This window comes from Notothenia rossii (genome assembly GCF_949606895.1).
Source record: "Notothenia rossii genome assembly, chromosome: 5".
Taxonomy (NCBI): domain Eukaryota; kingdom Metazoa; phylum Chordata; class Actinopteri; order Perciformes; family Nototheniidae; genus Notothenia; species Notothenia rossii.
The window spans coordinates 36,496,917-36,509,796 of NC_136903.1; the positions used below are offsets into that span (position 1 = coordinate 36,496,917).

General features: G+C 41.4%; 1 protein-coding gene across 1 annotated transcript in view; it reads right to left on the minus strand.

Annotated features, from left to right (window-relative positions):
* Positions 1–7,691: 7,691 nt before the first annotated feature.
* The window catches only part of cUnh11orf24 (chromosome Un C11orf24 homolog), a 15,686-nt gene continuing 10,497 nt past the window's right edge, over positions 7,692–12,880 (minus strand). The window contains exon 3 of the mRNA XM_079684211.1: positions 7,692–12,082. Within this exon, the coding sequence (XP_079540337.1) occupies positions 11,208–12,082 (875 nt within the window). The 3' untranslated portion in view covers positions 7,692–11,207. The remainder of the gene's footprint in view (positions 12,083–12,880) is intronic.

The window sequence follows — 12,880 nt, forward strand, 5'->3', positions numbered from 1 at the left end:
GCCTTCGCTCTCGTCACTGGTTACAGCTGCGAGCAGCTAATGGCTTAGCCATTCCATACATTGGCTACTTGGAACTTGATGTCAAGCTGTCTGGCAAAGTGATGTCCCGTTGTGGGATCCTGATCGTTAAGGACCCCCCTGGTGCTGTATCTCCTATCCCTGGAATCCTGGGGATGAATGTGATTAGTCGCTGCTCTCGAGAGCTCTTCGGGGCCTTTGGCTCTTCTCTTTTTGACACACCCATCGTGTCACAGGCACCTGTTGCTGTCATCGCAGCTCTACAGGAGGTCCACTAGTCTCCCGCTCAGGTTCCAGGGAACCTCACTGGCATTGCGAGGGTACGGGGAAAGCATGCAGTGCGCATACCTGGAGGGGTGATGAAGCTGGTTGCTAGTACCTGTCCTGAACAGCTTTCTGGTCAAAGTGCTCTGTTTGAGCCCCCAGAGTCGGGCTTACCAGCTGGGCTGCTCGCCTCCCAATGCCTCGTACAGGTTTTGTCCGGGGTACCGCATACGTCCCTGTGGTCAATGTGGGGACGACCGAAGTTCTGCTTTACCCACGTACTAGTCTTGTTATCTTGAGTGCTGCCCAGGTTGTCAGCCTTCCCGCAGGTGTGACTGAGGTGGGGTTATCCTTTGCAACTGTTTCCTCTCAGACAGCTGCCCCCTCAGTGCACGATAGGTTAGATACATTGGACATGTCTTCACTGACTGAGCAGGAAAAGACAGGCGTAAAGTCTTTGTTGTTCATGTACCAATCTGTCTTCTCAGCCCATGATGGAGACTTGGGCTGTACAACTCTCATTTCACACAACATCCCCGTACTTGATGATGTGCCGGTCCGGCAGAGGCACCGCTGCATCCCTCCATCGGAGTACGAAGCAGTGAAGGCCCACATTAACCAGCTCTTGGAGTCCCAGGTCATTAGGGAGAGCTGCAGCCCCTGTGCATCACCAATTGTTCTGGTGAGGAAAAAGGATGGGAGCCTGCGCTTGTGTGTTGACTACCGCCTCCTCAACAGCAAGACCAGGAAAGATGCCTTCCCCTTGCCTCGCATTGAGGAAACCTTGGATGCACTTTCTGGGGCCTGCTGGTTCTCCACCCTTGACCTAGCCAGTGGTTACAATCAGGTTCCTATGGCAGAGCAGGACCGGGCCAAGACCGCTTTCTGTACACCTTTTGGCCTCTTTGAGTTCAACCGCATGCCCTTCGGGTTATGCAATGCCCCAAGCACCTTCCAGCGGCTGATGCAGAGGATGTTTGGCGACCAACAGGGACAGTCACTACTGCTCTATCTTGATGACATCATCGTCTTCTCATCCTGTTGAACAACATCTGCAAAGATTGGAAACAGTGCTTGGTCGTCTTGAGAAAGAGGGCCTAAAGGCCAACCTTCAGAAATGTGTCTTCTTCAAACAGGAGGTTGGATACTTGGGCCATGTCATCTCCAGCCAGGGTGTCTCCACAGACCCTAAGAAGATTGAGGCAGTGGCAAATTGGAAATGCCCTCGTCATGTTTCAGAGCTGCGCTCCTTCTTAGGTTTTGCTAGCTATTACCGTCGCTTTGTAGAGGGCTTTGCAAAGTTGGCAGGACCTCTGCATCAGTTAGTGGCAGAGCTGGCAGGCGCCAAGTCAAAGAGGAGATCAAATCAACTCTTAGATGCGGCATGACACCTCAGTGTGAGGAAAGTTTTGAGTCTTTGAAATCCAAGTTGGTCTCAGCTCCATTGCTGGCTTATGCAGACTTTTCACACCCCTTCATCTTGGAGATTGATGCCAGTCATAGTGGCCTTGGGGCTGTCCTTTCCCAGGAGAAGAACAGGGTTGTGAGAACGGTGGCTTATGCCAGCAGGGGTCTTCGGCCCAAGATGTCGAACTATAGTTCCATGAAGCTGGAATTCCTTGGGCTCAAGTGGGCCATGACCGAGAATTTTCGAGAGTACCTACTGGGGCATAAGTGTACTGTCAACACCGACAACAACCCGTTGAGTTACATCCAGTCTGCCAAACTGGGCGCCACGGAGCAACGGTGGGCAGCCCAGCTTGCGTCTTTTGACTTTGTTGTCAAATACCGCTCTGGTCGCAGCAATGGGAATGCTGACGCACTTTCACGGCAGTATGTGCCTGGTACTTTGCTCCCTGCCAACCTTCACCAAAACCCACCCTCAGGTCTTGTGGTGCCTCCAACTCAGTCTTTGGTCTCGGTTCTTCCAACTCACTCGGCAACCGATCTTCGTGCCTGGCAGGAAGATGACCCACTCCTCGAAGAGGTATTTGTGTTTTCAGCAGGCTGCTGACCAATCAGAGCTCAGTGTGCGGAGTTTAAAGCGATCAAGTCATATTACAGGAGAAAGGAAATACAGAAAAGCTGCCGTTGCAGGAAAGACGGCCCTGTGCTGGCCTCACAGTGACGTGAAGTAATCAGATTACTGACTGTCATCTGTTTCCCAACCTGGCCTGGAGCCGAGGCACCCTGAAAGAAGCCTTTGAAGAGAGAAGTGTTCTCACAGTTTCCCTCCTAATGGCTCCCACGTTTCCCTCTTAAAACGTTTGTTTTCCCTGAACCTGAAGCTCTCCCGCTGTGTGAGGGTGTGTGTTAGGGTGTGTGTGTGAAGGTGTGTGTGTGCTGGTGTGTGTTTGCTGGTATGCTGGGCGTCTGTTTGACTAATAGATGTGTACAGTACTTTTCAGCACTACTGACCAAATGGCTCATTTTCAGGAATACAGACAGGCAGTCTGGATCGAAACCATTAGAAATTAGACATTTGGATTTCAAAACCAATGGGAGGTGCTGTTTTCTCAGACACACATCAGCACGTTGACGTTCATTGTGAGCTGCTCTACAAAAGCCATGAGAAATACGCCATTGCTTTTAAAGTGAATATTAGCATTGTGGAATATCTGGGATAATCAATTAATATATTAGTATTTTCAAAATGTTTTGCATGTCAGAAAAAGTCAGATTCACCCAGAACTCCCAAAGAAATCTGTTTTGGTCAGATCTAAAAATAGAATCACCTGAGGCCCTAATCTTTTTCTGTAGCGGTGTAAATGTAATGTTTGGAATTTAAAGAAATGCTAATTAATTAAAAATGTTACCTTAAAACCTAAAGTACAAGAATTAGGGTAAGTGCAATTGTATCTCGGCATTGATTATGTTATAATACACTTAAATACCAAGTCTGGAAGGAGACTAAATCTCCAATGAAGATTAGGGGGGGAAAAAAGTGCTCAATGTTTACAATATACAGTATTTTATACTCATAACATTACATAATGAATTGTGTTACGGTTCTATGGTCTTATTGATAAGACGAGTGTTTCCCCACGTCTGCTTTACAACGCAAATATGGCATTTGAAGCTTTTTGTTTTCTAGATGTCAGCCTGTCCGCTGATAGCCTCAGGGTGAATGCCACACAGAGACATTTATCATTCATTTAAATCTGGACTCTAATATATATATATATATATAACTGAATCAACTGTACTATACTTTAAATAGCATGTTGCAATATAACAAAGACAATAAATCAGTGTGTAGTACTGAGCTAGATGTGAAGAGCTCACAGAAAATATACATGTACCAGTGCATTCTAGACTTTGTATTTGTACCATGTACGTTTTAAAACAGTAAGTAGGTTTTTAACAGTACAACATTCTATTACTCTTTCCATCTCCGCCCCTTACTCACACATTGTGACCCCTGGGGAGGCCTAACCCCCATGTCGGGAATCTCAGACCTAAATACTAATACATGCATATATAACAATTCTGCAAATCGGAATGTTACCGCCAACAGCAGTCAGCAGGGGGTTGTGCACTGGTGAGGTCTGGGACATTGACTTCATTTATTTATGTCAACCCATTGCACAAAAACTATTGAATAAATAGGAAAAGTCTAGAAAACAAATACATATTTATTGCGTTTAAGTAAAGCATCTTAATGACATTTACATTTACATCATACACTTTCTTTTTGTTAGTTTACTTAACACAATGAAGTTGAATTAATGTAGGATTTTGTTTATTGTACATTACCAAATAAGTCAAATCACTCCTACTTGCTTTATCAACACGAGTGATTTAAAGGAATACAACTCAGTAATTTCACTTTACCTGACTGTAATGTTCAGATCGGACAAAAAAGTATGTATGTGTAAAACAACCAGATGCAGGTCAAAAGCCCCAAGAAGTAGCTAGCTAGAGCTTTCTTAATTTTTGAACAACCCTGCAACCAGAACATGATCATCAGAAAAATGAACTCAGTTTCAGGTGAAGCAGTTTACCTTGGCTGAGAGTAAAGCTTGAGTTATAGTTATGTCTCACAGCACATCTACGGCGGGAGAACCTGGCTGCCTGTGTTGTCTGACGCAGATGGAAACGATAAAGAAAGACTGTTATCGGCTTCTTTTTAACAAACAACCCTCCACTGCTCCTCACGACCACCCACTCTGCAGATAAAACATCAAACTCAGAGCACACAGTGGTCTTAAACTCATTTTTAAGACAGGGCAGTGAAGAAGTTACCTGGATGTAACCTCAGTTCTGTATGTAATCATTTAATTCAATGGGTTCAAAGGCTGCATTTAAAATATGCACAACAGCTACAGCACAGTTTTGCCATGACTTTTTGTCTCAGGCTAATATCCAGTTAGCATCTTAATTAAGCATGAATCCAGTTCGAGAGAAAGCATTGAATTGTCTTTGACATTAATGCTGAGGGCAGATTTAGACGACCGCTGGAGGGAACACAAACACGAACCTACATTATATACCACATTACAAGAAAGGGGAAACTCCAAAAAGCATAACTGGGCCTCTTTAACATTCCAAATAATCCGCTACAGTTACAATTGAACTACAGGTTAGAAGAACATTTAGTTACAGGGCTACATTTCCCCACTAACGGATGAGGGGTAAAAGAATCAAGGGAAAATTATTCTTCTCGCCTACAATGGGCAGGCGCCACCTTACCTTAACCTGTTGAGCCCTGAGCCTGTTTTTCAGGTCTCAGGCTCCAAAATGACATTCCCAGAACAAATGACCATATCTTCCCTTCTAAAAGAGGTAAATTCATCGTCTTTTTTCTCAAAGCAATGATACACCTGTGAGTTGGATGTAGAAAAGTCAGAATCAATATAGATGTTTTTATTTTAAAGTAAATTCAGATTGAACATAGTTTCCGTCCAAAAAACAAACATTACTTATATGAAAACCACCCTTGAATGATGGGATGGTAGACAAAAAGCTTTAGGGATCCAAACTATAACATAATAAGTACCCTGTAGTTTAAGCCTTACGCTACACTGTAAAGTGTTATTATGGGAGAATTACTATTCTTGTGGTACTACCTTATTAGGCCCATATTGAGCACAGCATATTAAGACCAAAAGTCATGTACAACAACTTCCTTACTTGCAACAAATAAGCACTAATTCGAAAGTTATTGAGGAAAAACTCTCAACTAATGGCTTATTACTTATAGAATATGGTCATGTAGAATGAGGCATTAAGTGTTTTATAATGACTACTAAAGAGCCAATATACTGCTAATATGCATGTTAATTAACAACTAGTTGATGGTTAATTTGAGTACCTTAATATAAAGTGTTACCAAAAGTTTTAGCAGAGTGCTATGATAGGCTTGTGAGAATAGAGCGAAGTGATTGGTTAGCTGGGGAGTGACGCCCCCGATCACTTATTGAGAGGAGAGAGTAGTGAAATAGTAAATTAATGAGTAAAGACGGTCTTCCTGGTTGAACATGCGCTGAGTTTCATTAGGATATGGAGACAAGTAGAGTGATGGTAACATCTCAGGTGAATGATGAGGAACAGCATGGAGTGAAAACTGATGGGAAAGTGCTGGAAACAGTAGACCATTTCTTTACCCCAGGTCTTTGTTGAACAAGCAGTGCACCTCAGACTTGGAACTGAGGAGCAGATTGGCCATTGCAAGAGCTCAGCTTGCGATACTAGATAAGATATGGAGTACCAAGAATAATTCCCCTTTCATACAAATAAAACCCGATGCACTCTGATCACATCCATTGCACACAACGAATGCAAAACCTGGACATACAACACAAATATCAAAAAGAGAGTAGTTGCCTTTGAAATGCAGGCGGATCCCTGGGGTGAAATGCACAGTACTAACAACTCTGTGAAACAGGAGATCCGGTCAGTGGCAGGGTTAAAGGTCTGGACGGCAAAAGTAACAGTGGTTCGGACACAAGAACAGTCGGGTCGCCAGCAAATAACATCATGCTCACCGCAGTTGAGAGGAAGAAGTTGTGCAGGAAGACCAGGGGAGGATGGCTGACAGACATGAGGAGGTGGGGGGGATAACGGTGGTAGAGTCCATGAGAGTGGCACAAGATTGGGATGTTTGGAGCAGGTGGTGATGTCATCAAAGTGACCTCGGGCAACGGGAAGATGATGTATTTTTGACAGCTGTACTCTGCAGATTAAGATGATGTGGTCAGGAATACGTGTGTCACTACACATGTACGTCATTGCAGCAGTGAATAATTAAACCACAGGAGGATGCCTTAAGGTTTTTTTTTTTTTTTTTTAAACAACGTGTTTGCTCTCAAAAATGTGATTTTGTCGAAGTTACATTATTCTTTTGGTCAGGGGCCTTGTAGAGTTCTCCTGTAAACAGACCCGAGTTGTGATTACATTCAGAGTTTTTCAGTCAAAAATATTGTGTGCATTCTTGAGTTCTAACAAAATGTCCAGTTCATTTTTCATCAGTTCAGTAAATTCCACTTACAAACATTTCCAAAGCTGAAGGAATGGTGCACTTCCTCCACTGAGAGAGATGGCAGTAGCTGTTGAAGCTAGCTGGGCCGGCCTGGTTCGTGCAGGATGTCGCCCTGGTGATGATTTATACCCAGTTTTTATTTGTTGTGGCTCTGAATCTTGACTGAGGTAGAACCAGGAAAATAGACTACAAGGTACCATCGACAACTTTTGCTAAGAAAAAAACAATGTTTCTAAACATGTTTAAGATCATTTAAAAAAGTTCCCTTAACATAACAAAATGGCTTGTGATTTAAAATATACAATTAGGCATTTTCCTTTGTCTTGTTTAATTTTTACTGTATGTAAAAATAAAAGTTTTTTTTTTTTAACATAGCACGTGTGGACAAAAAAGAAAATAGGATAACCAATTTAAAACACATGACATAAAACATCCCGTCATGCTGTGAACAATTGTTGATTTGTTGTGTAGTGAGGGGGTCACAGCCTTCAAAGATAGGAAGATAGAAATGCAGGTATGTCCCTTTAAGAATTAGCAGTGTGTCTAATGTTTAACAGGTATTGGAACAATCACTGAGATACGTTTGGAAACATCTCTCCTGCCAAACATTAACAGAAACCAGTGTTTAACACGCAGTGGGAATTTTTATTAGAGTGCATTTTTCTATTTCATTAACAAGAATGGCTCGGAAAACTGGCCCAATAAAAATATTTCACCTTTTACAAATACGTTGTGCAGAAGCGAAGCCGCCCTAGGTGGAGCTGGAGAGTGTGATGGGCAGATGGGGGGCCTCCGTACAGGGGCCCGATCAGAGACCGCCCTCTGCCTGCAGACTGATGGTATTACAGCATAACTGCACCACACCTCGCAGCCACGATCAAGAGTAAAGATTAGACTCCATTGACAACTCAAAAACAAACAAGTTACATTTCTTTTTCAATATTTATTTACACTGCAAGAAAAAATATATTTTTAAAGTGCATTCGTACAATGTTGAGTTGGCAAACACACGTCATTTCTCGACATCCTGCAAACACAGGTCCACCCTGAACTCATCAGCCAGGAGCTCAAACAGCGCACGTTACAATTATTGGCAACAGAAGTGTAAATCAAAGTTAGAAAATCCTCAAATGACGAAAACGCTTCCCTCACGTCATGGACACAGTCCATCATCAGTTTGCATTCTAATCGTCTGACATTTGGATTTCACTTCACTTGAGTCAACTTACAGAATGTGAAATCATAACCCCAAAGAACAAAGAATTAAGTGAACTATGCTAAATATCTCTAAATACCAAACAGTTATGTCTGTTTTTATCCAATGAGTGGAAGGTGGGTTGGTTTTAGATTTGATCAATAATGACGAGGACATTTCACATCCTAATCTTAATCGGATTAGTTAGAGATCATGAAAAAAAAAAATCACAGGACCCGCGCTTGAGAGCGGCTCATTTCATTAACTCTTATTTTGATCAGATTTGAATAACCTCAGGATTATATTTGTTCATAATAACTGGTGTTCCAATCAAATATCTAGTCTTATGGCTATAACAGGACGATAAAAAAAGATTTAATTTCCCAAAAAATTGGAATGTCTTGTTCCCGAGATAAACATATTTTAGACATCAATTATTTCAAACAAAGCCACTCTGTCCTTCAGTGCCAATGGCCTCTGATGCTCTTTTAAACTCATTTTATATTCCCCTGCAATTCTGAAACCAGACATTTTCCAAATATAATGATTGTTTTATTTTCTTACAAAAAAAGCAAAAAATCTATTATGGGGTGACGTAAACTTTAAAGATGTGGAAAATAATAATAAAAGAAAGACATTAAGGAAATGCATTTTGCTGTAATTACTGCACAAATACTCTGTTTCACATGATGATCGTCTCATTAGTAATGGCTTTATGTTTCCTTGGCTTTATCTTACAATAATGTGCTTCAGCGAATATTTGGCAACTGTCCATCAACCATGAACCCTCAGGAGGAGAACGCTAATACAAAGTGGTCGAGGGAAGAGAAAAGGCAACAAGAAATCCGTTTGTTCGTTCTCTGGAGATCTATTAAGAGCAACTTAGAACATCTGTCCATAATTCCTAATATTAGATATTGTTCATAACTAGCAGTTATTGCCGAGTGTGTGTTCATCAATTTTCAACTGTAATGCAAACTTTAAGACACCTGCTTTCATATTTATAACTTCCATAATTCAGTTTCTCACTCATTATGGGAAAGATAATGGTAACTTAAACCCATTCATTAGGATAACACAATGATGAGAAAAGAGTGATGCATTTTAAAGTGGAAAAATGGTTTGAAATGCATAAATGAAATATGAAACATTAAAACTAAAACACGAGAAAATATACAGAGTTATATCTGTAGCCAGATGAATACTCTGTTTAGGAACAATGGTCAAAATAATACCCATACATTGGTCATTAATACAGATGATGGATTAATACAGACAATTCAAAATTAAGATAAAAAATAGCAGAGCCTTTGAAAATACATGAATTGTGAGCAAAATATGAAATGTATTGAAATAAGCTAGTATGAGGCCGTTCCCATGATTCATTGCAGGACACGTTCAAAAACAAGAAACTAAGCAGCTGAAATGTCATCAATGAAAGCTAATGGAACGACGGTGAAATCAAATGCAATCATTTGCGAAATATTTGATATAAAAAAAAAAGTAAAACATGTTGGCATAGTAACCCTCGTCGTTTGCAGAAGTGTGATGTCCACATTATAAAATGGTGACAGTAATGGCTGGCTGCAGTAACAAAGAATGTGAAAGGCTAGCAGGAGTTGAGCTAAGCTAGGCTATAACAACATCTGTCATTCGTCTAAACAGATGTTGAAGTTTAAGATGTTGTTGACGTATCATTATTATTTCTCAGAACTAGGGCTGCACAATTCATCCAACATTTAATCGGAATCAAAGTCTGCTCTATATTTTTAGGTAGAATTGAAAAAGAACTGAGTGCTATGTCCTGATGATGGCTGAACATTTTAGAAATACCTTTTTAGAAATCTCAATATGGACGAGAGCAATATCTAAATCGCAGTAGAAGCAATATTTTGTAAAGGAAAAATATGTAAACATATCTGAATGAAGTATTGTGGTGCTGCAGAGGTCCTGTTATTCCACACAATTCATTCATAATCATTGACCTGTTGATCATTTTAATGTCATTCAATGATAAAATAAAAAATGTTTCGTAAATGTTCTTTCCCTATAAAATCGTAAATCAAAATAATCGCAATTTATTTTTGTTTTCCAAAGCGTGCAGCCCTACTCGTTCTAAGTACCAAGGTCAAAAGCAGGTTTAACAAACTGAAGACCGCAATAGAGAAATGCTACACACACCATCACTGTCAGACAGATTTCATGTGCACCAAGTGTTTCCCGGTCACTCAGATCTTTTCCATTGCACTCTATGTTAATTATTGGCTACATTCAAAAGATAATTCAACTGACGCGCATGTAGTTCAACTTTTGGACCTCTTTTCTATCAGTTTCATATAAAAAAATAAATACAAGACAGGCTGAATGTATTACATCAGAAACAATTATTCAAATGTAAGTGACCAATTTTAGTCAAACTCTTCAGTTAAGTTATCTAAAATATTCACATTTTGCCCAGACATGTGATCAGACTTGATACGAAGGATATTGATTATTATACTGAATTATTGCTTAGCCCTCTTGGTGTATTATTCTTAAGACGTCTTGTAAGTCATTGTTTAAGCTTGACAAAGCATTTGTAAAGAGTTTTTACTTAACATTTTGAGTCCCTTTTATGTGAAATAAAGTCCCATTTCGTATATTATATTCACAAATCTGCTTGGGTCCTTCATATCGTTGTGACCTTATATTCCAAATAGAAACATCTATTTGAATATGGAAAGAAATGCATAATGCTATAAATTAAGAGTTGAAATACATTCATCTGGAAAAGATACAAAACCTGAAACAATTTGCCAAATAAGGCCTACACATATATTTCAGTAAAGGAAAAAACGTTTTTTTGTTTTACCTTGGAAGCATCCTGATTGGTTGAGCCACGCTGACCAACCACAGCTGGACTGACTGACTGACTGACCGACCAGCAGTGGAGGACATCTGCCGTGGACCAATAGAGGGCTTCGCACCTACGCATAGAACCAGGGTTACGTACAGGTAACCTAAACAACGTGCTCAACATTGGGCACACTGGGACCAAACCCCTAGCGTTGAAGCCATTAAAGAAAGAGAAGCAGGGAAGAACGAAGAGTTAAGTGGAGCAGATCAGGGATGTTGGTGTAGTCCTTTCCCTCTTCTCCTGTGAACTGTCTAACAGGAACACTGACTTACTTTGTGAATCAACAGCGGCACCATGCTGTCCATCCTCCATGTTACAGTCTCCAGGCAATAAGACGCGCTGTGCCTCCCCCCTCACACCCCAGAGTCTGTGTACATGCCGTTGATCAGGTAGTCCACCTGGGTGTAGTCCTTCCTCCGGTAGCTCTCGTAGGCCTGAGTGACGAACACGGCCACCGAGACCAAGAAGAAGAGCAGGCCAAAGAGCAAGACGGAGAGTAAAGACGCCGTGTCCACCAGCTGCAGGGTCAACGGCGACACAGCAACCTCCACCACCGTTCCAAAGGCAACAGGCCCTTTGTTATTTTCAGTAGTGGTGCTGCTGACGGTTACAGTGGTGGTCTCTTTGGGTAAAGACGTCTGAACTGGTGGTGGCGCTGCAGAGCTTGGGGCTTTCGTCTGTTGCGTACCTTTGGTTGTAGTCACCGTAAGGGTCGTGTTAGCTTTTGGTAGTGTGGTTGTAGTTTTTATAGTTGTTGCACGGTTTGACGCTGCTGCTGTGGAGAAGGGTGGTGCTGGTGGAGCTGTTGTTGTTGTTGTTGGTGTAGCTGTTGTTGTTAGTGGTGGAGTTTTTGTTGGTGTAGTCGTTGATGTTTTCATGAAGGGTGTTGTTTGTGTAGTTGTTTTTCGAGTTATTGGAGGTGCTGTGGGTGTAGCTGAGGTGTGATGTGAAGTCACTGGTGAAGTGGTTTTGTTGACATTCCTTGCAATTGTGGGTGTAGTATCAGCAGTGCTGGTGATGGGCGCAGTCTGAGCAGCCTGTGTGGGTAATACTGGCTGTGGTTGCATTCCTTCTGAAGATTGGTTGAGTGGAGTTGAAGATACTACAGAGATGTTTAAGGTGTGGTTGACGGATGGAGATTGGTCGAGGGACATCTCCTCCAGTCCGTCTTCTGACTGCTTATTCACCTGTAGAATTGTTTCATTTTTACTGCCACCACCAGTAACACCTGGGGAACAAAAAAGTTGATGAGTGATTAAGCTCAATAAAAAGGAAACAAACATCAAGTGTGCAGCAGGCCGGGCATACATGAGAATACGAACAACGGCAGGAGGAGTAGAATCCAGAAGGCGAGCAGCAACGTACTAAAAAAGACTTGACTCATAATATTTTTTTTAAAACGACAGTGTTGCTTCCGCTTTAAAGAGATAGTGGGATCCACTGCGAGCCAATGGCTGGAACTGTGGCAACATAACTTAAGATGTAGGCAGTACTGAGTTTTCTTTAACCGTCCAAGTTTGTTCACATTTCCTTTGTCATTAACCAGTCTTTGAACACTGCCAGAGCTCATACCGTGTTCCTGTCAGTATTTGCTTCCCGTCTGTTTTCTTCTGATGATTTCTATATTTTGTCCAGCTCTCTCTGTTTTTTTTTTTTTTTACTTTCTCTTGCACCGTTTTCTTGTTCTTGTCTAGACACTAGAATGCTAGCAAAGAAGGGCAGATCTCAGAATAGTTGAAATTGACCAACAGCATAGAGTATTAAACTTAGCAGTGTAATAATTAGTTATAAAACATAAAGGTTTGGAAAACACCTTCAGGGTGAATCAAGATCTCTCAGCTTCTTGTTGGAAACTTGCTCGCCCAGTCTGGGTTCTTTTCTTATTAATGACTGGCTTGCTGCACATTACCCCTCACTTATCTACACTGTGTAGATGGTGGAACTTGTATTGCTTTGGTCACATTTAAATGCAGTTTATATACTGAAAACATTAAAACATTTACCAGCTTTGATTTTGGGTGATGAA